The sequence below is a fragment of the Anas acuta genome, chromosome 23 (assembly GCF_963932015.1).
Source record: "Anas acuta chromosome 23, bAnaAcu1.1, whole genome shotgun sequence".
In the NCBI taxonomy this organism is placed as follows: Eukaryota; Metazoa; Chordata; class Aves; order Anseriformes; family Anatidae; genus Anas; species Anas acuta.
This window is the reverse complement of record NC_089001.1, coordinates 4494138-4518509: the sequence shown is the minus strand read 5'-3', so window position 1 is coordinate 4518509 and position 24372 is coordinate 4494138. Positions and strand designations below refer to the sequence as shown.

At 49.2% G+C, this 24372-nt stretch overlaps 3 protein-coding genes across 6 annotated transcripts; 2 read left to right on the top strand and 1 right to left on the bottom strand.

The window, feature by feature from the left end:
• The first annotated feature begins 56 nt into the window (after positions 1-56).
• VPS26B (VPS26 retromer complex component B) lies at positions 57-10546 on the top strand. The gene is made up of 6 exons (XM_068659437.1): positions 57-981; positions 4351-4507; positions 5197-5361; positions 6121-6296; positions 6991-7133; positions 7312-10546. Exons 1-6 carry the CDS (start codon positions 759-761, stop codon positions 7456-7458), a joined length of 1011 nt encoding a protein of 336 aa, XP_068515538.1. The 5' UTR covers positions 57-758; the 3' UTR covers positions 7459-10546.
• A 446-nt stretch (positions 10547-10992) lies between these two features.
• THYN1 (thymocyte nuclear protein 1) lies at positions 10993-21522 on the bottom strand. Of its 4 annotated transcripts, none has more exons than XM_068659441.1 (8): positions 21504-21522; positions 15348-15434; positions 14156-14385; positions 13609-13677; positions 12816-12908; positions 12056-12151; positions 11332-11482; positions 10993-11217 (listed from the first exon to the last, which is right to left on the bottom strand). In XM_068659441.1, the coding sequence occupies exons 2-8, from the start codon at positions 15388-15390 to the stop codon at positions 11171-11173; spliced, it is 729 nt and encodes a 242-aa protein (XP_068515542.1). In that variant the 5' UTR covers positions 15391-15434; positions 21504-21522; the 3' UTR covers positions 10993-11170. The 4 variants fall into 4 exon arrangements, with proteins under 4 accessions (XP_068515542.1, XP_068515541.1, XP_068515539.1 ...); XM_068659440.1 differs by lacking the exon at positions 21504-21522 and adding an exon at positions 16028-16168; XM_068659438.1 differs by lacking the exon at positions 21504-21522 and adding an exon at positions 15977-16126.
• On the top strand, positions 16173-23143 carry ACAD8 (acyl-CoA dehydrogenase family member 8). The gene is made up of 11 exons (XM_068659435.1): positions 16173-16345; positions 17310-17410; positions 17710-17879; positions 18684-18793; positions 19042-19118; positions 19386-19523; positions 19918-20053; positions 20156-20253; positions 20452-20604; positions 21562-21664; positions 22497-23143. The coding sequence occupies exons 1-11, from the start codon at positions 16258-16260 to the stop codon at positions 22547-22549; spliced, it is 1227 nt and encodes a 408-aa protein (XP_068515536.1). The 5' UTR covers positions 16173-16257; the 3' UTR covers positions 22550-23143.
• The last annotated feature ends 1229 nt before the right edge of the window (positions 23144-24372 follow it).

The window sequence follows — 24372 nt, the reverse complement described above, 5'->3', positions numbered from 1 at the left end:
CCCGGGGAGCGGGGGCGCATGCGCGCTGCGGGACCGGCCCCGGACGGCGGCGGCGGCAGCGGCGGAGGGTGGGGAGGGGGAGAGGGGAGAGGGCCCCGGACACGGTCCCGGTGCTGGGCCCGGTCCCGGTCCGGATCCGGATCTGGGTCCAGATCGTCATCCCGGTTCTGGTCCCGGTCCGGTCCTGATCCCGGTCCGGTCCTGATCTGGGTCCCGGTCCTGATCCCGGTGCCGGTCACGACCCGGTCCTGATCCTGATCCGGATTCCGGTCCTGATCCCGGTTCTGATCCGGATCCGGGTCTGGATCCCGGTCCTGAATCGGCCCTGGTCCTGATCCGGTCCTGATCCGGATCCCGGTGCTGATCCCGGTCCCGGTCCCGACCCGGTCCTGATCCGGATTCTGGCCCTGATTCGGATCCGGATCCCGGATCTGATCCCAGTCCGGTCCTGATCCGGTCCCGATCCGGATCCGGATCCCGGCCCTGCTCCCGGTCCCGCTCCTAATCCGGGCCCCCAGCCCCATCCCGGTCCCGATCCCCTCCCCCCTCCCCACCCCAATCCCGCCCCCATCCCTATCGGGACCCCAGCCCCGCTCCCTCTCCCCATCCCCTGCCGCATTGCGGCCGCCCCCATCCCCTCGGTGCCCCCCTCGCACCCCAATCGCTGCCCCCCCCCTCCCGGTGCCCCCTCGGAGCGAGGATTCGGATCCGTGCCCGGCCGCTGCCCCGGGGCCGGCCGCCCCGTTGGGAGCAGCACCATGAGCTTCTTCGGGTTCGGGCAGAGCGCCGAGCTGGAGCTGGTGCTGAGCGACGGCGAGAGCCGGCGGCGAGTGGAGCACAAGACGGAGGAAGGCAAGAAGGAGAAATATTTCCTCTTCTACGACGGGGAGACCGTGGCCGGCAGGGTCATCCTCACCCTCAAGCACCCCAACAAGCGGCTGGAGCACCAGGGCATCAAGGTGGAGTTCATCGGGCAGATCGGTGAGCGGGGTTTGGTTGTTTTTTTTTTGTGTTTTTTTTTTTTTCCAGGTCATGCTCGTCTTGTCCTATTTTCTTGCCCCTGCTCAGGCACTGACTTGTCTCTGAAACGCACGTCCTCGGAGGCAGCAGAAAACTTGGGCTCCATCCTGCGGGTTCACGCCGTAGCCTGGAGATCCTAGCAACGACAGCAGTGAGGCGGCGTTCAGCGGGGTGCCTGCATTCGCAGCTCCTTATCAGAGCACTACAGGATGGCTGCTTGCCTTTATTCTGGGGCTATTGATCTTGGTAGGCCCGAGGAGGGCAAATTGGGTGGGTTTTGCACGTAGATTTCACATCAGCAGCCACAGCGTTGCCCGCAACGCGCCTTACTCATGTCAGTGAGCTCTCTTGAAGCCTACGGGCTCTGCCCCGCTGGTTCCATCTTCTGCTCTGATTTTCCTTGCACGGCTGACCGCCCGTCCTGGCACATTCAGGTGAAACGTGTGGCTATCTGTGTGTGTAACCGACACAGATGGAGGTGTTTCCTGCTTTCTTAGGGGAAAGGTAGCTGCCACACCCACCCATGGAGCAGGGAGATGTCAGCATTTCATGGATGTGTCCGAGACCCGCAGGCCAAAATAAGTTTAAGGTGTTGCTCTTGATGTGGCCGTTCTCTGCTTGTGTATTCAGTGAGCTGTGTGTGTGCGATACTTTCGTCTGGGGCCCTCTGGACCTGGGGTTAGGGCTGAAAATCACTGCATGAGCTGTACGCACGCAACCTTTGCGTTGTAAATGGTGCAGTATAGGAAAGGGAACTAGAGATATTTCCCACCTAGCTCTGATACTTCTGTTTCATTTTTTCCGGGCCCTATTTGTGCGTAATGATCCCCTTTTGGAGAGAAGGGGGAGGATAGCCCCAGAGAGCCTGTAAGTAGTGGAGCACAAGTGAGCCTGTTGGTCAGGAGCTGGTTGTGGCTTCCTGTTTGGTTGAGATCCTCAGTGGAAAGTAAGCACGAACCTCCTGCTCCGCTGTGTCTTCTCTGTGCTGCCTTGCCTGCTGCTGGTTACCCATTTCGGAAGACTTCTGAGCCCTATGGATTTGGAACAACTGCTTTAATTCTTCCACATTGTCCTACAGTGCGTGAGGAGCTGCTGTGTCCTTTGTTTTTACCCATCATGCTGCTTTGCCACAGCACGGAAGTTTGTGCTGCTGATGGCACTTCCTCAACGCTTTCCATTCTCAAACCAGCTTGCTTTATGTTCCGACTTCCCACGGTCACAAGGTCTGTATGTACAGAAGACAATTTAACAGGCCAAGAGGCCGAGACATAAACAGGCGATGTGTCACAGCGAAAACAGCTCTTTGCTTCTGGGTGCCAGAGTCCAGAGTTTGAATACACAGCCCTGGGAGCACAGAAACCACTTAGGATTTCCCTTCACCTGCAGTTTCTGTGTCCTGAGCATGCCACCCAAGTGTTGGCAGGGTGCTTTGTAAATCTGGAAGCCTTACAGCTCCGAGAAGCTGACATTACAGCTTCTACCTGTTCGAATTGTTAATGGCTTCAGAAACGTGGGAAACATCAATCTTTTTCTTCCTAGCTGAGAAGTGCCAATCTCTGCCCTTCCGAGGCAGCAGAGGAGTCAGCACGCTGACATTTGCCTCCCCTTGCTTTAAATTTGATGGTTGCCTTCCGCATTGTGTGGGAAGATGCTATATTCCTCTTATTATGTGCCATGTGTTCTGCCTGTCACACCAACAAGCGCTCTCCTCCCAGTGGACACACGGGGTGCAGGGAGCGTTGGCTTCCTCATGTCACCTGCCTGCCCAGCCTGAAGGGCTCGGGGGCACTTGCTCTGTAAGTGAGAGGTGGTCTCGTGCCAGTATTTCCATTAAAAAGCTAAGATGTGCAAGGGGCTGCAACAACCAGGCATTACTTAAAAGCAGAAATCTCACCGTGCACCTCAAGGAGCAGAGAAATGAGTCTTGCTGCCGCTCCTGAACTCTTGTAGCACCTCCCAAAAGCCTCCCTGCGTGGTTCAGTGCTGACAGCGAACTTGCTCCTACAATTGTCTGATGACTTAGGTTTTTGCTTTCTCATCTAAACGTATCAGATTGGCTAAGGCTTTACCTTTCTGAAGGACTGTGTGGGTGTCTTGTAGTCACATAGCTCACGCACAGGGCTGGGAAGGGCAGGTTTCATTGATGGGTATGTGCAGCACAGAGCTCTGAATGCAAATTGCAGAGTTTTAAGTTTCTGCTGCTTTGGCATGCGAGGGAAAACTCTGCGGAAGCGCAGAGGGAATTGCTTGCTTTAAACGTGGAGCCTGGAGTCGGTTCCTGCAGACGTGCGAAGGTTGTGGGGAGAACTGAAGCAATGTGACCACATTAGTCACTTGAGCTGCTTTGAACAGTGCTTCCCCAGGTGAACGCTCCTCCCTCACCGATGTTTGCGTGGCCATTCGTTATCTAGATGGATACACACGCTTGGGTGTCAGGCACAGCACTGCTCAGTGCAGAGGCAGTGAGGATCTCCACTGCTACTTGTTTTCCTCAGTATCTGAATCAAGGCCGCTCAAATTCTTTGTTGTCAAAGAATTAGCAGGACAGCTGGAAGCCTCTTAGCCCTGCATTTTTGCTCTGTCACTGTTTGCTGTTCTAAAGATGCAGTGGTGTTGTTTTTTTTTTCTTTTTTTCTTATTAGAGTGCCAGTGCCTTTGGTCTTGAATATACAGCCGTGTAGAAAATGGCTAGAGGGGGTTGCATGACTCCTCAAACAGCCTGGACATAATTAATATTGATTATAGATGACCCACGTCACCCTAATGCAAGCTGATGTCCTGATTTATTGTAGTAGGTGAGGCCATGCAGACCTCTTCCCTCCTGTTGAAAGGATCTCTCATCATTTATGGAGCTGGGGAAGGGTGAGGAATAGATCAAGAAAATACAGCAGGAACCTGGGCTGTCACAAAATAACCCCTTTCTTGTGCCAGGCTTTGACATCAGCTTATGAAGAACTGCAGTCAGTTCAGGCATCCATTAATACATGTGACTGCTGACTGGTGGAGTGAGCAAAGAACTAATTAGCCTTAACCAGCAGCTTGCTTTTCCTGGCTCTTCACTGGCCTTGGACCTGCCACAGACTTGCTACCCCAGCCACTGTGATGGCACACGCTCAAGTTCTGGCCCACATCTGGCTTAGATGAAGAGCAGTGAGCAAGTGCAGTATGTCCAAGTCCAGAACCCCTGGCAGGTTCTCTGAATGGTGGTAAAAGAATTCCTGATTTGGACAGGAGAGTTGCTTGTAGCTGAGAAATCTCCTGCATTTCCTCACTGTGTTTTTGTGCGTGGGATTGAGCAGCACTGCTTAACATGGGCTTGCCTCTTCCTAGAACTCTACTATGACCGAGGAAACCACCACGAGTTTGTGTCTCTGGTGAAGGACCTGGCCCGTCCCGGTGAATTCACTCAGTCGCAGACATTCGACTTCGAATTCACACATGTGGAAAAACCTTACGAGTCCTACACGGGGCAGAACGTGAAGTTACGGTGAGTCTCTTTGCTGATCCCAGTTCCTGGTTCTGTGCAGTGTGCAGCTACCGATGCTTATTGTGAGGATACTGGAGTGCAGCTTCTGTTCCCAAATGTACCTGCAAGTATATAATGCAACTCAAATGAAATTTGGTGGGCTGAATTGTAGAGGGCTGTGTTTGAGGGCTGTACTTTTATAAGCTTGCATCAGGCTCCAAGGAACTTGCTTTGCCCCATTTATGCAAGAAATCATCCCCTTCTGAATCTACCAAATGCTTTTCAATTTACTTGGTAATTCAAAAAAACACAAAAGAAATTGTTTGCTTTAGTCCCCAACAGGGACATTTTCACTGTCTTGCAATCAGTCTTGTTGACTTTAATTGTGCTCTATATGCAAACAGATGCCTAGCTTGTATCTTGTTCATATGTTGCGAGCTGTATTTCACATCTCAGCACTCCGGTTGACTTGACATCCACAAAATGATGCTTAGGTAACGCAGGCTTACAAATATATGAAAGTTCAGACAAGTCTCAGAAGAATCTGCTTTTCCATTTGAAAATTCCCTTCTGTCTTTGCCAACACGGGGTGTTGGCTGCTCAGAAACTGCCTTGAATAGCCAGGTGCAATCCAGTCAGCCCCGCGACCCTCGCTGCTCCATCACCATTGCTCCCTGTGCAATGCTAACAGAAGGAGACTTCCCTTGCAGGTATTTCCTCCGAGCGACCGTCAGCCGCAGGCTGAACGATGTGGTGAAGGAGATGGACATCGTCGTGCACACTCTGAGCACCTACCCGGAGCTCAACTCCTCAATTAAGATGGAGGTGGGGATTGAGGACTGCCTGCACATCGAGTTCGAGTACAACAAGTCCAAGTAAGTGGCTGACGAGCAGCCAGTGACTGTGGGGAATCATCTCCAGAGGACAGCTTCCTTCGGTGGCCTGAAGCACGTGTCTTGCTTGTGGTCCTCAAATGATTTTCTTCTTGCCTTCCAGCGGGGCTGGCAGACAGATCACTGAAGCACAGTAACTGGTCCTGGTGGAGGATCTGTGGGTTCCTCTCCTTGCCTGTAGATGTTCTCTCTGCCCCAAGGAGTGGGGCACAATGGCTGTGGCGTAGTGTATAGCATGAGGCCATTGCAGTAACTTCCCCTTTTCTGTATCTTTAGTGAGATCAGTATTTTCAAGTGCCTTTAAAGTATAACACTGCTTTTTACCAGACAGTACCGCTGCAGTGGGACCATAATTCAGGCACAGAAGCAGGAACTGACACTTTTAAACTACTTTTAATGCATCCTTCTCAGATGATGCTGGCAAATCTCCCTGCAGTCTAACATTTGGGTTAGTTTTAATTGACCTAAAAGATCGGTTTGGGGGGCTTTGCTATTGCAGTCTGAAATTCTGTTTTTAGTTATGTGATCGTGCTGAATGTTCTTGCCGATTTCCAAAAGCTGGGAGGATGAAAGCTGAGGTACTGCTTACAGCAGCCTCGTGCAGGTGGCAGATAAATCAGCTGAGATTTACAGCTGGGGCTGAGCATAAGAGCAAAGTGCATGACAAGTGAGCTCCTGCTCTTCGGTCTGTATCCCGTTCTGCTGCGCAATGTTTGACTGCTTCCTTCCTTCACGTGCCAGGTATCATTTAAAAGATGTGATTGTCGGTAAGATCTACTTCCTGCTAGTGCGGATCAAGATCAAACACATGGAGATAGATATCATCAAGAGAGAAACAACAGGGACTGGACCCAACGTGTATCATGAGAATGACACAATAGCTAAATATGAGATCATGGACGGGGCACCTGTGAGAGGTGAGATGGCAGATGAACCCATCGAAATTCCTCTCCTGAAATCCAGCAGGGTGGGAATTTGAGTCCTACAGTACCTTCGGTTGAATCTGTGTGGTAGCTGGTAACGTGCATCCTATTGCACTGGTGAACTCATGGCAGCTTATGTAGGTGATTAAATATGACCCCCTTCTCTGGTGGCATGGGGGAATGGAGGCATGGTAAGTTGCAGGGATTTTGCTTCCTCCTTTTGATGAAGGAGTGGCAGAACCAGGAATGATGTAAATTCACTGTTGGCTTGTGCCATCAGTTGGCATTTCTTTAACTCGGAGCAGAAAGAGAGTGTTGTAGCTCTGTGCCAACCTCCAGTGCCACTTGTTTTCTAGTTCTACTGCCTAGCAGAGCTACCTGCCAGTGAAAATGTCACTTTATTTGTTGTTTTGTTTTTTTTTTTTTTTTCCTGCAATGCAGGTCACAAATGAGTCTCATGCTCTTAAAGTGGAGATGGGATAGCTATCAGCAAGGGCAGTATGTGGCTATGGACCATACATGCTGATAGCTTTTTGAAGGGACTCAAAGTCTTTTAGTTCGTCTTAGTCCACTTGTGGAAACTGTCCCAAAGTTTGATGTGCCCTAGTGAAATTGTTTTGCTGGTGCTCCTAGGTTGTATCTCCAGGTTCACATTCTGCCTGTGCTGATGGTTTTGTGCTCTTTGCAGGGGAGTCCATTCCCATCAGGCTCTTTCTGGCTGGCTACGAGCTGACTCCAACGATGAGGGACATCAATAAGAAGTTCTCCGTGCGTTATTACCTCAACCTGGTGCTGATCGATGAGGAAGAGAGGCGCTACTTTAAACAGCAGGTGAGAAGCAGAGCTGCCAGGTATTGGGCCTGGGTGAAACATGCCAGCGTGGGCAAGTTCTCGCTGGGGGCTCAGCAGCTGTGCTGTGCTCGGCGGCTTGGTTCAGCGTTTGGGGCCGGGTGGGGCCGGGAGCAGATCTCACAAGCCCTGACGAGCCCTGCTGGCTGTGTTGCTACAGGAGGTGGTGCTGTGGCGGAAAGGAGACATAGTGAGGAAGAGCATGTCCCACCAAGCGGCCATCGCCTCCCAGCGCTTTGAGGGGACGTCCTCCCACACGGAGGCCAAGACCCCCAACCAGCCTGCAGAGAACAACGGCCGGCAGTGAGAGGCCACGCAGAGGAAGGCTGCTGTGGAGCCAGTGGGGACAGCGGCGTGGAGGAAGAAGAAACACTTCAGAGACTTCATGAAAAAAAAAAAAAATCTGTTTTTGACTTAATTCCTTTCTTCAGAGGACTAGTAGGGTGCGAAGGGGATGGGAGGGCAAGGCAAGCTGGAGCACTGGTGGTGTGGAGTTGAAGGTACCTCGGTGCTTCCCAGTCATCTACATTCCTCTGGGGTCGGCTGCTTTGAGAAATGTGTCTGGAGGCTGCGGAGCTGCCTGATCTCCTCTTGGCCCCGAGACCCTTTCAGTGCGGCAGCGGGGAGGGAGAGAGCAAGTGAAGGCCAAATCTGCTGCTTCTTCTCAGCGGTATGGAGGGCGCTTTGGGGCTGTGTGGGATGGATGTTTTTCTCGCCTTTCTGAAATCTTCACGAGGGAAAATGACACGGTGTTTAGCTGGGAGGTAGAGGAGGGAGTCAGAGGCTGAGCTGCTTGAAGCTGCTTCACGTTATCGCCTTGCTGCCTCCCCTTCCTCTTCGTGCTGCTGGTGGATTCTTTGTCACAAGCAATTACAGAACGGAGCCAAGTCAGCCCTGGGCTGCTACACAGTCGCCTTGCTGGTGGAGCACAGGCAGCATGAGAGCTTTTGTGTCCTTGCTGCGGCAGCTCCTGACTGCCAGGCTGTGTCAAAGGGGAGCTGTGGTGGTCGGTAGGAGGGAGCGAGGTGTGCAAAGGCAGTGGGATGTGGCACAGGCTGGGTGACGGTCAGGAGGGAGCAAGGAGTGCTGCTGGGTGGCCAAAAGTGGGAGCAGGAAGGCTCCTGGCTGAGAGCAGCGCCTTCCAGGAGTTGTCCCTGCTTGAGTATCCACAAGATTCAGTCTCTGGTTGCTGCAGTCTTCCAGGTCCCAGTTGCTGCTGCAGAGCAGGGGCAGCCCAGCCTCGAGAGGTCTGGAGAGCAGTGTAGGAATGTGAGAAGTGAATGGGGGCTCTGCGGGAGAGGGGTTGCATTGCACACACTGCCCTGCTCATGTCTTGTGTCCTCGTGATGGAGCAGGCTTTGTAGTAGGACAGAGAACAGTATAGAAATGTGTTGTTTTTTTTTTTTTATTATTTGCTCCCTCATGCCTGCAGGATGAGGATTAGTAATGTCAGAAAGTGGTTGCAGTCGCTTAAGGAGCTCGTGGCTGGTGCATGCTGATAGATGAAGCCAGGCAGCAACTAGAAGGGCGTTTTCCTTCTGGAAAGGAGTTTTCCACTTCCAGAGAAATGTTCTAGAGGCCTGAGCTGAAGTCACCAGTGAGGTCTGAGGGTATGCCAGGAACTGAGAACCTGAATGCAGTTGTTTTTGTTTTTTTTTAATTCTAAAATAATCTGCTTTTAGTCTTCAGCTAAGTCGAATCATGAGAACATTCCCAGAAGGGACTCACTCCTCCCTTAAAAATTAGGTGTGGCTTTGTAGTTGTGGTTGACTGAGTTCGGAGAATATCCATCCTGGTTAGAAGCCCTTCAGAGAAGCAGGTGGTCAGACCTCCTACCAGATGGAGAAACAGGGCTGCACTAAATGCTGGGATATGAGCTCCATCAAGTGGGAATTGGCAGAATTTCCCTGCGAGTTTGTGGCTCACCATGGTTTTGTCCGGCTTCCTTTTGACTCTGGAATGAACCTCCTCTGCCTCTGTCCTACAGCTGCGGGTAGAACAGTTTTCTTGCAGCTGGGAAATGCAAGCATCTTCTGCTTTGTTCAGTGGAGTGGTGCTGGTGGAGGGAATGGGGTCTGGGTGGGAAGGGGAGCTTTTTATGTAATAAGACAGCTACTGTATTTCAGTGATAAATGTGTGTTTCTGCTTGCCAAAGTAAGTTATCTTTTACTCACCACGTGTAAGGTTGTGGTTTTTAGTAGAGCTGGGCAGTCTTGCTCTGTTGTAGAGGACACTAATGATCTCATCTCTGCTGAGTGCTCGTGTCACACCATGTTTCTGCTCTGTAATCATGAAGACTTGGCTTGCACTCTACCTGAGAAGTCTGTGCTGTGGGCTGGAGCCGTGTCTTCCTAAGACTGAAGCAAAAGCTTACTTTAGACAATTACGTTATTTTGCCGGGGCAAGGGGTGGTAACCCGCTGCAGGTCTCACTTGGAAAAGGAATCAGGATATTACCTTGACACTCACTTATTCTACTCCCCCTCTATGAAGGGGGAAATCACCTGTGCTGTGGCAATACACAATCTTCTAGAGACAAATGAAGCTCCCATTGGGAGCCCCTGGGGATAGCAGAGCACCTTTCCATGGCTAAGCTGAGCACAGCAGCACCCTAACCACCCTCTGCTTTCCCTCAACTCACATCCCACCTAGGATTTTCTTTCCTTGCATATTCCTTTTGATTGTGGGCCATGTGGTATGAAAGAAACCCCATGGACGATGTCTCTGCATTCCAGGAGTGGTTTGTTTACTGGCCAAACAGCATCAGTACAGGATATAAGATAATTGTCTGACAAGAAACGCGCTGTAAGGAGATTTCTGTTAAATATCTGCTCACTGCTTTGGGACAGATTACTTGGAAAAGGTGCATGAGCCTACATGGTTGATCGTGGGTTTCTTTTTGTTGTTTTTTTTTTTTCCTACTTTGTGCTCCTCTCCCACATCCCTATCTGCAGAATCAGAATTTAGAAAAAATCCCCACTTTTACTTAAACTAAATGGACCGTTCAACCTGTTACCCACTAGGCCCTCTGTTTGGGGTGGAACAGGCGTGCTGAGCATCTTGAGCGAGAAGTTGAAGCATGAGGTCACTCCAGGACAAGGTACTATTAGAAAAGCATTTCATTAGCATGGGAAGGGGCAGACACTACCTGAGCTGCTGTGTCCCCCCCGAGCTGGATGGTTCTGCTCATTACTTGGGTCATTCCCTCTCTCCTACGCAGAGTCAGGCAGGGGGGAGTGTGCAAGTACTAAACCAAGCAGTGCAACTTGTAATTAAGCCTCTGCTGTGTTTACATGTTTCTTAATTCGTCGTCTTTTCAATGGCTGTAATTTTAAAACTTGGGTTTTTTGTCTCTCCAATTAAAAAGAGCCAGCCTTGGCTGTCAAATGCTGTGCATGAGTTTGTCTGGTATGTTTTATATTGCCTGGCCTGGGCCTGTGGTTTTATTTTTTTTAAGATATTAAGAATTTTTTCTTTATGCTCTTTCTTTAAACCTATCACTGGTAGAAGCTGTGCTGGTGGAAGACCTGTGTGGCCTAAAAATTAACAAGCTAACTTTATTTTGTACTCTTTCCCTGATGTCAGCGCTAAAGTAGCATGAGAAGTTTTGTACCTGCAGGAAGTTGACTGTGATCTTTGCAGCAATCAGGTTGGATGTGTATACACATCTAGAATTTCTTCTGGCCAGAAGCTTAGTGACATCTTTCTGTAGAAAAATGCCCCTCTATAGTACATGGAACTGCACTAGGTCCTGTAGTAAACACTCTCAAGGAAGATGTACCTGTTTGTTTCAAGAGAGAAATTGTAGACTTTCTCCACTGATAAAAATTGAGTAGCTGTGATTGATTCTAAAAGGCTTTATTTAAAAATAAGCAAAAATAACAGTGTCAGAATAAGGGTCATAAAGCTTCAAATCATGTGCAGACTTGTTGCTGTGATTGAGCAAGTAAACTTGAAAATTACGCTGGTTTAGGAGGAGGCATCAGCGGGCTGGGTAGAAGCTGTGCTGCTGGCACTTTCTTAATGTGGCTTTTCCTCTTCCAGGCTCAAGACAAAATCAAATTCCTCTGCGTTGAAAAGGTAAGGAAAAAAAAGGTCATATGTGGAACTTCGTAGTTCTCTAGTGAGGGCTGCCTCTCGGAAGGAATGGCACCAAGTCCAGAAAAGGAGAATGCTCTTACCTTTTGTCAGTGGTTGGATGGAAAGACGTTGTCTTGTGAAGAGCATCATGTTCTTCAGGGGCCCTCCGTCTGCTTTATGTGCCAGGTGGTGACTCTTGATTTCAGAAAGCGGGATGAAACGTTTTGTCATCCGCACAAACTGGACATCCACCTGAGAGGTGATGGGCAGCAAAGGAGCATGATTGGAGATGGATAGAGCATCCAGGTGTCACATTAAAACTTTGGGGGAATAAGGATTTTAAACTGAAGCAAATAACTCGGGTATTTCTGGCAGGCCAGTTGTTTACATGGATCTTAGCACCGTGCACTAGAAACATCCATGCATGTGGTCACAGACAATACAAAATGAAGATGCAGGTTACAGCAGTCACTGCCCTGTAATTAAAGTGTGCCTGAAAACCATAGCTTTCTTTGCTATAGACTGAGAGTGGTGCTTAGAGATGTTTCTTCCCTAACCCAGAATTCTGTAATGGTTGCAGAACTGACCTCCATGCAAGTAGGATTTGAAAATTTAGGGAGAAATGCTTTGTCAACCTTTTGGAAGAGATAGGGGAAAAGGTAGAGAAAGCAATCGGTATTGGATTTTCTCTTGATGGAGAAAAAGGGAGGGAGGGAGGCCTCAACAGAAGCTTCAGAAGATATGCAGTAGGATAATAAGAGACTCCTAATGGCACTGGGATTGCACACAGAGCTTGAAACAGATGTATTTAGTTTACTACATTACCATAGACCATTTGGGGTTCTCTTTTCTGCTGGAGGAATCATAGTGAGGATCCTTCTGATCAAACTGTGTGTGATCCGGGTATGCTTCCTTTACAATCTGAAGCAGAACAGGAGAAGAATGTGAAACAAGTTCTGGCCAGTTAAATACTGTTGTCAGCAAAGGGTATGAAATACCCTTGAGGAAGCTGTGACTAGACGGAGTAGAAATAATACTGGAATCAACCTTGCTTTTCCTGAATTCCATTCTAACAGTGGGATATATTTCCTTTCCTTACATTCCTTGGCTGGAAGCACTGCAGAACAGTATGGATGTCAGAACAACATCACTTCTTTTCAGAGCAAAGTGGAAGGAGCACATGGAACAGGGGAAAACTGGGTACGTGGGAACAGTATTTGTGACAGGTCCTCCTCTTAAAGTTCTGTACCTAAGTTTTATATTATTGCCTCACAGGCTCAGCTCAGGAGAATTTAGTGAGTCAATATTAATCGGATGCCCTGAGTGTGGAGCAACACTTCTCTGCTGTCATGTCAGACAGCAGGATAACAGCGGTTTGGTTCCATTTCTCTGGGAAAGGTGCTTTGCTGAGTCAGCTGTGCTGTGAAAAGTACATGGAGCCCAAATACCCTAGGCTCATCTGCTGCTTTGATTATTTTTCTCTTTCACCCCTCTGGATGTGAAAAATAAACAGGACTAATGAGCTGTTTGATAACCCACTGATTACCTTTCCCCAATGCTGAAACAAGGAGAATGAGGCGCTCACCTTGACAATGGCAACAATACCAGGCTCTTTGCAGTTACTGTGATAGAAGAAGGCCTGTTGCCCAAGTTTCATGGCTCTCAGGAAATTCCTTGCCTGTCAGATTTAAACCAGATATGTTGAGTGATTTGTCTGAAGCCCTCCGGTTTTCATTATAAACAGTGAGAAACAAGACCTAACACCAGGACAGAGGTATGTGCTCCAGTGCTACTCGGGTAAGCTTTTCTGCATGGGTTGTACAGATATTTTAAACTGCAGTGAAATGAAGTACAAACAAGGCTAAAGAGTAAGATCCTGTTGATTAGAAAGTATGAGGGAATGTAACAGCTCAGCCACCCTCATTCGGGAATAGCCAGAAACTTAAGGTAGCTGTCAGCAAACGGGCAGCAGAGCAGATCGTATTAGGCAGGGGAAGAGCGTGTGGATTTCCTTCACAGGAGTCCTGGAACACACAGCTTCACGCTGACAAGGCACAGTGTTTGGCTGAGTACTGACTTGCTCAAAGGTGTCAGGGGAAATAAAAGCTGATCATCTGTTGAACTTGCTAGAGACTAAGCGAAAGCAAAGCTGGTTTCTTTGAGAGAATATTACCCAGCCTGAATCTACTTTTGACACAGAGGGAATTAAGCAGTTTTGACTCCTGACAGAATACAACTGTCAAAGCAGGCAGACTACATCAAAAAAAAAATTAAAAAAAAAAAAAAAAAAGCACTTCTAGCAAAAAGTTTTCTGTGAGGAGAGATGACTTCTTTCCAGTGATATTTCAGTGACTCCATCTTTGACATCTGCCCCCTACCTGGTAGTTTCTTACTCCATCCCAAAAGGTTGTCTGATTGGGCTGAGCTTTCAAGTCTTCAATGCTGAACTGCAAAACGGAATGAAAATACAGGTTAAGTTCGGGAGGCAGTCTGATCTTGGTTGCCTTATTGTCTACATTTTGCCTAAACGTTTGTTCCTAGTAGTGCTTTCAATTATACTTCAGGCATCATAAAAGCTTTTTGGTTCCCACAGGTGTTAAAGGAGGAGCACTGCACTAGTGGAAAGGCAGAGCCTGAAATAGATGCTGTCCCCGCTACCAAACCCAAGCATTCTGCAACCTGATTTCTTCTCTATTACAAGTATCAAACCCCAAGACTGTCACCCTTGAAGAGCACAGACTTATGTCCTCCTATTTCCAGGAAGACAGAAGTTTTTTGAGAAATAAAGACCCAATGGTGTTGACATTGTGAACAGTCTGAATTGTTTCATCCTAAGGCACTAATGGCTGTGGTTAGGAGTGAAACCACTTATACACTTTGTTGACTTTGCTAAATCAGAATGCCAGAAAAGATGTCAGTGCTTACTTTCACATCCACTCCCTTCTCAAGCCTGCTCTCCGGCTCTGATTTCAGAAGCCAGTGACAATATGTTATCTTGCTTTCCTCCCCACCAGAGTCAGATTCTTTCGCCTTTTTCCAGTTCTTCCATCCTGACTTGGAACCTCCAGCTGAAGGTTTTGTGGGCTTTTCTTCCTCCTCCTTATCCTCAGTCTCCTCCTCAGTCTTGGCTATTTTAGCATCAGGCTCCTTTTTATCTTAAAAGAAACAAGAGAAAAAAGACCATTCTGGTAAGACGCATTTTGTTTCTGATAAGGACTGGTGCTGAAATAATTTTAGTCACCCAAGCTGCATTTACATACTGGTATTTGACTGCAACCAAAGTTTGGTGTACCCCAGGTGTTTACATGTAAGACAGTTGCATTACTCACAGGGTTTCTGAGTATTTCTAGTTTGCATTTGAAACAAGGATTTTTTTTTTTTGTGGTATGCACAAACATAGCCTAAGTACAAAGTGTAATTTGAATTTTTATTAATTGCTGAGGAATCAACTGCAGACAACAAAGTTGAATTAGGTGAGTCTGAGGAATAACAAGAAAATTCAACAGCAAAGCAAGCTATTTCATGTACTGCAGAAGCCTTATATAAAGCCTTTGCTATGCTACCAGCTCAGAGTGGGGCCCATAAGCCTGTGTGTCCAGAACCCAAACAGCAAAAACATAAGTGATTAAAGGGTAAGAAAGTGGTTATTTGCTGGAGTCTATTCAGCATGTGAGGCACAGATAAGTCAACACTCTAATTTTCTCATCTTATGCCTTAAACATCAGATAGTGCTGCCTCAAGTGCAAGGTGGGTTTTTGATTTTTTTGTTTATTTATTTGGTTTGGTTTGGTTTTGCAAATGGTACCACATCATCTTCCTGCCACTACACTGGGTATATACTTTGACCATCTCTAACATGTGGGATCTGAAAGCTCTTAATAAACGGATGAGTCACGTTTCTTTACTGTCTTGTGCTGAGAATACACCGTTGTCCCTATTTTATGTCTAGCAGACTTGTCTCAGTCACACATGGATGCTCAGTCCGTTTTTACAGAGGAAATGCCGTACCAAAGACATGTGGCTTTGAGAGACAGACGGTTAAAATGACTGTGTCTACTTTCACTGTAGCCTAGATCCTCAGAAGAGAAACTAAATTAGTTAGGACATCAGCACAGACCTGCTACTGCTCCTTTGTCTCTCTTTCTGCTCGGCCAAGGCATCTCTGGTCTCTTTGAATTATCTCCTCTTCACCGAGAAGCACCTGCTGAACGAGAGAAGAAGGGGACAGAATTAATGCTTATTCAGGCAAGCTGAAAAAAAGTAGAGGCAGAGAATGCAAAAGCTGTACAGTGAGTGGAGAGTAAATACATCTCCTTTCTTGAGCTCAGCCATTTCCTGTATCACTGCAAATCCTGGCACTGGTTGAGGACCACACCCTTGGTGTGTTGGAGGCAGGCAGGCCGGCCATAGCAGCGCCCTGATGGACGTTAGCAGGAGGGCTGCTGTTCCTCACAGCGGGGCAGCTGCTGGAGGAAAGTCCCGAAGGCGCCTGGCCTCAGCAGGGCCGCCTCCAGCCCTGTAAAAGGAGCTGTGCTCCGAGAAAAGCTCCCCCAGGCTCCATCCAGCCTCTCCCCAAGGCAGCCTGCGTGCAGGAGGCCCGTGGAGAAAGGCAGCCACAGCTCTCGCCCCTGCCGCCTCCTGTCAGAAGTTCCTTGGCTCTGAGCTGGCCTGCAGCGGGCGGCAGCAACTTTTCCTCCTGCCGTGCCAAGCTTCTCCCAGCCCTCCCGGCTCCAGGCTCCCCCTCACCAGCTCGGCGGCAGCCCCTTCGCCTCGCAGCGGGGCAGAGGATGCTCTCGCCTCTCCCCAGCTTCAGCTCTGGGGGGGAGGAAACACGCCGTCCCCCGCCCGACGGCGGTCGGAAGTCAGTGACCGTTATGCAAAAAAAAATAAAAAAATAAATAAGAAAGGCATCGCCTCGGAGGCTCGCCTCCTTCCCGCAGCCAATGTGTGAGCCGGGAGGCTCTGTTGGCTGGACTACAGCTCCCAGCCCGCTCCGCGGCTCCCAAGGGTGCTGAGCAGGAGCTGCCATGGCGTGGCGAGCGGCTTCCCCCCGCCTCGGGGCCCACCTGCTGCTGAGCCGCCACCGCCGCCGGGGGATCGCCTCCTGCATCGACCGTGAGGCTCCTCGGCGGAGGCTGGGGGGAACAGGGCGGCCTTCGGCCTCCTCCCCGTGTGGCTGCGGGCGGTGGGGCCGGGGGGACCCCGAGGGAGGGAGGTTGGGGTAGGGGACAGGGGAGGTGAAGAGGGGAGGGTGACGGAGAGGCTGGGGGGACCCCAAGGAGGGAGGCTGGCAGCTGGAGGCTGCAGGGGATAAAGCTGGGGGGGACCTGGCAAGGGGAGGCCGTGCTCGCCCCCATGGAAGCCTCCTCTGTAGGATTTTCGGAGGGAGGTAAAGAATATCTCCAAAAGAGCTGTCAAAGCGCTGCGGGAGGCTTGCAGGGAAGGCTAGGGCTGAGGTACCTGCTGCTCAGTCGCCGTGCCCTGTGAGCGGGGCCTCCCCCGTCCCAAAGCACTAACCCAAGGCACAGCTGTGACCAAGTCTGACTCCCCTGAGAGGATCCCAGAGTGCCTCCCAGAGGAATCACTTCGACGTTTAAACATATATTTAGGATAGAAACAGCAGCATCACTTAGGGGTTCCTAAAATTCGTAGGAGGAGCTAGAAAAGCAACTTTGGACCTCTGTGCAAACCAGGCAGGATGCTGTTACATTGGCAGATGCTGTGTCCAGAGGGTTTCCTTATTTTTTGCTTGCTTTCTAGCATCACTTCTTTGAAGTCTCAGGGCTGTTCCCTTGTATTTCTGCTGCCCTGCCCCAGTCTCAGAACTAGCACTGAGTCACCGGAGACATCTGGGGTCTTGGGTTCGTTTTGCTCTGGGAATGCCCCCTCCCAAAACCCACTGCCCTCACCCAGCAGAGATCCAAAGGCTCCAGGGAACAGAGAATTTGTCTCTGTAGCACAGCCCATGAACTGTTTATGTTAGTTAAGGGCCACTTTTAAATTTTTGGGGTACACAAGAGGTGGTAGTGCTTGCTGTCCCTGTACCAGACACCTGTTGGATCTTTTCCTGGGTTTCTAGCATCTGCTGGTCTGACTGAGGAGCAGAAGGAGTTCCAAAAAGTTGCTCTTGATTTTGCTACCAAGGAGATGGCTCCTCACATGGCTGAGTGGGACGAAAAGGTATGACAGCCTCAGACGGGCTGCACTGCCCACTTTCTCCTCCCTTAGCACATTATTGCCCTTGGGTCTCACCGGAGGGGTTCCTGCAATAGCTCCTCGGTGCTGTAATGACGTTTGTGGGGATTTTTGGTTCAAGATGCTGCTGTAGCTGGGGTGGGAAGCCACGAGAATTTCCTTGAAGCCTTCCTAGCCAGGTTAATCAATCTTCTGAAAAGTGATTTACTCCTGAAGATGGCATATATCTGTCTAGGTAACTGATCAGGGATATCCACTTGTGATGCCTCTGCCTGTCCCAATAGGAAATATTCCCCGTGGAAACGATGCGGAAGGCAGCCCAGCTAGGATTTGGTGGCATCTACGTGAGACCAGACGTGGGTGGCTCGGGATTGTCACGACTTGATACCTCCGTAATCTTCGAAGCTTTATCAACGGGCTGTACCAGCACCACTGCTTACATGAGCATCCACAAGTGAGTGTGTCTGCAGAGTGGTGGACGGTGGCTGCCTGCCTGAAAAATGCAGTTGTTCTGTGGGCTCTAAATCCAGCGTGAGACAGCTTTCCTCGTGCTGCTTATTTATAGCTGGCAGACCGAGCAGACACGTCACCGCGAGGATCCCTTGACGGCAGTAAACAAACAGGCTACAAAACCCGAGATGCCACCAAGAAGTAATTATAGCTTTGTGGCACGCAAGATGGGATTAAGTTCTGGATTTTGTTCCCCACTTAAGCTGTCTATAGATAGCAGCCTGCCTGGAAAAAGTTTTTTTGCTTTGGTTGTGCTGTGAGAGTGCCCAGAGGCACAGGCTGATGCTCGGGCCTTATCCAGCTTCTGCAGGCACGTTGAGGGACGGGCTCGCTTTGTACACCAAGATGGAGCGATGCCTCCTTGTTCCACGGGTGGTTTTACGATGAGACAGCACAGCTTGGCGCTGAGGGGAACACTGAGCCTGTTAAGTAGGAACGTGCTGTTCCACAAGGCAGCAAGCCTGTGGTGAAAGGAGGGCGATCTCCTTCCTCCCAGCCTCTGCAGCGTGTCATTTTGTTCCCTTTCAGCGTGCGTGGGGGCAGCTGGAAGGAGGGCTGCCTCCCGGGCTGCTTCAGATTAACTGCAGCAGAGGTGGAGCAATAAACTTTCAAGCCTCAGTGGTTTTGTGGGGCCAGGTGGAGCTTTGTTCTTCTGTTGAGTCAGGGATGTTCTTGTATCACCCACCCTCCTTCCAGGGCTGTGCTCACACACACTTACCGTACTGCTGCTCCTTCTCTCCCGCTCCAGCATGTGCGCTTGGATGATTGACTCCTTTGGCAATGAGGAACAGAGGAACAAGTTCTGCCCTTCGCTCTGTAGCATGGAAAAATTTGCTTCTTACTGCCTGACAGAGCCAGGTGAGCATCCTCAACCAAAACACCTTCACCGTTCCTTCACTCCTAACGTGGTTTTATCAGACCTGAACGTTGCGTGGAGCTGGGGGCGAGATGTTTGTTTCCACGTTCTCCTGTGCAATCACCACAAGATCAGAAGGGGTTGGTGAATACAAACCTGAGTAGTTTGGGGTGTGATTCCCAGGAGAGCGTGCAGGCTCCAGCTGCAAAGGTCTCTTGCTACATTGCCTGCTCCCTTACCTCCCGAGCAGGAAGTGGAAGTGATGCGGCCTCGCTGCTGACCTCTGCCAAGAGGAAAGGGGACACCTACATCCTGAATGGCTCCAAGGTACCTCTCTGCTCCTCTTAAAGCTGCTGCACGGCACTGCATGCACAGGGGGTCCTGGGGCTCACCATCCTTTCCATTTCTTACTGTCTGCTCAACTCTGTCTATTCCCCGAGCTCTGCAGGGCATTCACCAGGGCTCAGTACAGCTGGGGCACTAATCACCTCCTGGCAGTGGGCTCTTTGCCCCTCTGTCTCTGTACCCCACTGCTGCTGCAGGCTCGGGGTTAGCATTCAATAGCCACCCCTTTCCTCTTGTGCCCTTCTGCAGGCGTTCATCAGCGGTGGAGGTGACACCGATGTCTATGTGGTGATGTGTCGCACCGGAGGCCCAGGCCCCAAGGGCATCTCCTGCTTGGTGCTGGAGAAGGGGACCCCGGGTCTCAGCTTTGGAAAGAAGGAGAAGAAGGTGAGACACTTCCTCTGCTTCCCTGGGGGGAATGCAGGACAGAGATGAGTTCGTCTGCAGAGCACGAGGCATCTCTTGTTGGATGGGAGCAGCTTACCAGCCTGGCGTGTTCTTTTCCAAGCCACATCCAATTTTGGTGAAGTTGCACAATAACTTTTGCTTTAGTAAGCAAAGGATTTCGGTCTGAGGAACACCAAAGTTCATTAGATCTGGGCCTTTTCTCAAAGACACTCCAATTTCTAGCTCAGCACACTGACACCAGACCGCACAGACCACAGGCTCGGAGGTGCTCCTGCAGCATCTTGGCCATGAGATCAAGGGTTGGGAGCAGGCTGGGCAGCTCTCTGCTGGGAGCTGGATGTGTGCAGCTCCTCAGTGCTCTGTTTCTTCCCAGGTGGGCTGGAATTCCCAGCCAACTCGGGCTGTGATCTTTGAGGACTGCGTCGTTCCTGTTGAAAACCGTCTGGGAGCTGAAGGTCAGGGCTTCAACATTGCCATGAAGGGGCTGAATGGAGGCAGGATAAACATTGGTAAGAAAGACAGCAGAGAGCCAAAGGAGAAGGGCAGGGTTGTATTGTCACCTCTCTGCATTAGATTCACACTCACTCTGTATTCTTGGCTTCTCCCACCAGCTTCTTGCTCGTTAGGAGCTGCTCATGCTTCTGTTCTCCTGGCTCAGGAACATCTCACTGTCCGCAAGCAGTTTGGGGAACCCCTTGCAAACAATCAGGTAACCTCTCCACCAGCTCTGCACTCCCTGAGCTGTGCTTTGTCTGAGATCAGAGCTTCAAGTCAGGATTGTGCTTTTCTGGAGTAACAAAGCGTGTCAGGCCTGAGATCTGTCTGCAGGTCATGGGGATGTGGTTCGGGACACAGCCCCCTCTGAAGAAAATGACCTAATTTTTCCTCCCGTGCTGTCTGTTGGCAGTACCTGCAGTTCAGGCTGGCGGAGATGGCAACGCGCCTGGTGGCAGCACGACTGATGGTACGCAACGCCGCACGGGCACTGCAGGAGGGACGTGAGGATGCAGCTGTGCTGTGCTCCATGGCCAAGCTCTTCGCTACTGATGAATGCTTTGCGGTAGGTTGCTCAAACCTCAGCTGGCATCATAACTGGAAGCTTGGAGACTGCTCTTGGTGCTCAGAATGTCAGAAAGAAGTTTAACACTATCAAGCCCCAGCCCCAAGTGTGCTCATTGAGCCAGAAGCCTCTTTTTAGGACCAGAATATTTTATGGGACAGAATTCTGCACCCTGCAGAGGCAGCAGTACTTGTGTCTCCATAGTTCAGGACCCCTGTCTCCTAGTGCTTTCTGTATTACTTTTTAGGGGACCAAGCAGGGAGACAGGACAGGGTGTGGAGCATTTTTATTTTCAAGGGGTAATATGCATATTAACATGCTTATCACTCATAGGTAGCAAGTGATCTTCCCTGGACCACTGAGAAATAAAACGTTATCACAAAATGTGCCTGAAAAGAGAAAGCAAGAAGGAACAAAAAGGAAGGAAAGTGAAATCTGCACTGTGACACATCCTAGATTAGTGTCATTTAGAAGCTATCATATTTTCTCAGCACTCTGCATTTTTTCCACATATTTATTATGTTTTCTGTCCCAAGCTGATAGATAATGATAGATGGATTCATGTTTCAGTAGAAATCAAAGAACTGAACGGATTCCTCAGTTGACTGGCCACTAGATGGTGATCTGTTGTTTTGTTCTTTGTATTTGTAGCACCATGGAAATGCAGCAAAAAAAATGCCTTTGTTAAGTAAAGCATTTCCTGGTTATTTACACATTTACAGTGTTGCTATTAATGATATAAATGCACCATTAATGTCCAACAGCACTTAGGGAACACGATAGCACTGCGGGCAGCACTGATGGGGACTGAAAGCTCCTTGCTATCACACCAGACTGTGAAGAGATGAGGTTAGGTGACCAGGAAAAATAGAAATGAGCCCAGCTTCCTGGGTTCTTACCGAGCTTCTGTGCTGACTTGTCCTCAACACCACGTGAGTCTCAATGCTGTCTTCTTAGATCTGCAACCAGGCTCTGCAGATGCACGGAGGCTACGGTTACCTGAAGGATTATGCTGTGCAGCAGTTTGTGCGAGACATCAGAGTCCACCAGATACTGGAAGGTAAAACGCTCTCACTTGCAGTGCCTTGGCCATGTACCAGGGGAGGACGGGCTCTCCTGGAGCCCCTGCCTCCCACATGACTGACTCTAGGGTTTCAGAGTCCACTTTTGTTCTGAGCATGAAGTGTTCCTGGATGTCAGGCGTGTGAATCCCCTGGCCAAGAGCTCATGGTGTGTTCTCCAACCATCTGGAGAAGTCACTGTGTAGTTTAAGAGGCTTACAGCAGGGGGAGATCTCTGGCTGTCGTTGTTAGCGGTGCCTCTGTCCAGTTTTAACCGATTACTCCTCCAGACACCTGCTGAGGGTCCCCAGCCATTCCTATCCCTGGATTCCTGTTTGCCTTCCGATCTTTGACATGAGGTCTCTGGCAGTATTTGGGCACAACTGTATCTGCAGTTGCCTTTCCTATTCTCAGTTTGGCCTCCTAACCATTTTGTTTTCTCTCCTTGGAAATCCCTTCTCCTCGTGGTACCTTGTAGGGACACAATCTTTTCTATACTAAATAGCCCTACAGTCTTTCTGTATATTGTGTATGGAAAACGTAGTAAAGTGGAGAACCGAGCTGCAGACATAGCTGTGGCTCTGCTCAGTGCCTGGTGCCCTCCTCCTCTCAGTGCCCAGATAAAAGAAGCACCAGCAGCTATCCCTCTGAACCCTGCCCTGAGCACCGTGCTGGCACTCACCAGATTTTGGCCCAACACCTCCAAAACCCATCTCAATTGCTCCACCTGGAAAGAGCATTTCTGTGCTGTAGACAGAGCATCAGCGAAGGATTTCTTTCATCCTCGCTGGGGGCAGAACCAGACTGTCTCTAACCTGTCTTCTGCTGCAGGTACCAATGAGGTGATGCGGATGATTGTGGCCAGGAACCTGTTACAGGTGTGAAGCCGAGGAGCTCACCTCCAGCCTTCGTGTCCTCCGTCCGTGCCAGCAGGGTCTGTTTCCCTCCCCTGCTCTCTCCCTGGGAGCAGAGAGGGTGCCTGCAGTCTGTCTGTCTGCCTCGTACCGGAGGGCACCACAGCAGGACACTGCCCGCAGGCTGCCACAGCACCCTGTGCCCGTGGGCTGCTGCCACCAGGCTGGCGTTGTGCAGCTTGGGGACACAAATCGTGGCTCTGAGTACGAGCCTCTGGCTGCAAATCCTGAGTTTTGGAAGAGAAGCACCACCTGCTGAGCCGGGACAGAAACAGGACCAGCGAAATCTTTAGTTTGAAGGAGCCCATTGCTTGGGAACCCGTCCTCCTGGACAAGTTCGCTGCAAGCACCGCACCTCAAACCACTGCAGGAAGGGATCACCGATTAATTGAGGAGCTTGTTAACCGAGCCCCGTGTTTGTTTAGAGACACTCCTCTTCCCCCAGCACCCCTCTCCCGAGGTACTACAGTGGTGGGGAGCGGGGTCCCGGGGGAACCTTGTGCTCGGAGCAGCTCTGAGCAGCTCCCTGTGGCGTCTGTGGGAGTAAAACACTGGTAAACCTCGCTGCTGGTTTTCATTTTTTTTTTTTTTTTTTTTCACCCTCACAGTGTTTATTTTAGTTTCGTTTTTCCTCGTATTTTACTTTCCCTTTTTTTCCTTATGCAGTTTATTTTATTTTCCTTCTTATTTCTCACAGTGCTTATTTTCCTTTTTTCCTCACGTTTTATTTTCCTTTTATTCCTCACACTTGATTTTGTTTTCCTCTTTTTCCTCACATTTTATTTTCCTTTTTCTTCTCAGTTTATTTTTTTTCTCACATTTTATTTCATTTTCCTTTTTTTCTCACATTTTTCCTTTTTTTCTCACATTTTATTTTGTTTTCCTTTCTTTTTCCTCACATTTTATTTTGTTTTCCCTTTTTCCTCATATTTTATTTTATTTTCCTTTTTTCTCAGTTTATTTTATTTTTTCTCACAGTTTATTTACTTTTCTTTTTTTTCCTCACATTTTGATTTCCTTTTTTTCCTCATATTTTAATATTCCTTTTTTTTTTCAATTTTATTTTTTTCCTCGCAGTTTATTTTGTTTTCCTTTTCTTTCCTCACATTTTATTTCCCTTTTTTTCCTCACATTTTATTTTTTTCTCACATTTTATTTTGTTTTCCCTTTTTCCTCACATTTTATTTTATTTTCCTTTTTTCTCAGTTTATTTTATTTTTTCCACAGTTTATTTTTCTCACAGTTTGTTTTCCTTTTTTTTCTCACATTTTGATTTCCTTTTTTTCCTCATATTTTAATTTTCCTTTTTTTTAATTTTATTTTTTTTCCTTGCAGTTTATTTTGTTTTCCTTTTTTTCCCTCACATTTATTTTATTTCCCTTTTTCCCTCAGTTTATTTTTTCCCCACAGTTTATTTTTTTCTCACATTTTATTTTTCTTTTCTCACATTTTATTTTTTTCCTTTTTTTTTTCTCACATTTTATTTTCCTTTTTTCTCAGTTTATTTTATTTTTTCCTCACAGTTTATTTTTCCTCACATTTTATTTTGTTTCCCTTTTTTCCCTCACATTTTATTCCCTTATTTTTCCCCTCACACACCATTTCCCTTCCCCCCCCCTTTATTTCTTCCCCTTTCCCCCACACTTTCTCCCCTCTCCCCAGCCCCGTGCCCCCCCCTCACCACCCAACCCCCTCCACCCCCCCCCACACCACGATTGGCACCGTCCCCCAACTCCTCCCCCTCCCCTCCCCTGCTGGCGGCGCCCAATGGCAGAACCCGCTGCGGGGCTGAG

Coding starts and splice junctions, on each gene's coding strand:
- VPS26B (XM_068659437.1), top strand. CDS start 759: ATGAGCTTCTTCGGGTTCGGGCAGAGCGCCGAGCTGGAGCTGGTGCTG. Junction 5,362..6,120: donor TTCGAGTACAACAAGTCCAA/GTAAGTGGCTGA, acceptor TTCACGTGCCAG/GTATCATTTAAAAGATGTGA. Junction 6,297..6,990: donor GGACGGGGCACCTGTGAGAG/GTGAGATGGCAG, acceptor TGCTCTTTGCAG/GGGAGTCCATTCCCATCAGG.
- THYN1 (XM_068659441.1), bottom strand. CDS start 15,390: ATGCCTTGGCCGAGCAGAAAGAGAGACAAAGGAGCAGTAGCAG. Junction 14,386..15,347: donor AGACAAAGGAGCAGTAGCAG/GTCTGTGCTGAT, acceptor GTTTCTTTTAAG/ATAAAAAGGAGCCTGATGCT. Junction 11,483..12,055: donor AGAACCCCAAATGGTCTATG/GTAATGTAGTAA, acceptor ATCACCTCTCAG/GTGGATGTCCAGTTTGTGCG.
- ACAD8 (XM_068659435.1), top strand. CDS start 16,258: ATGGCGTGGCGAGCGGCTTCCCCCCGCCTCGGGGCCCACCTGCTGCTG. Junction 16,346..17,309: donor GATCGCCTCCTGCATCGACC/GTGAGGCTCCTC, acceptor CTGGGTTTCTAG/CATCTGCTGGTCTGACTGAG. Junction 20,605..21,561: donor CTACTGATGAATGCTTTGCG/GTAGGTTGCTCA, acceptor CTGTCTTCTTAG/ATCTGCAACCAGGCTCTGCA.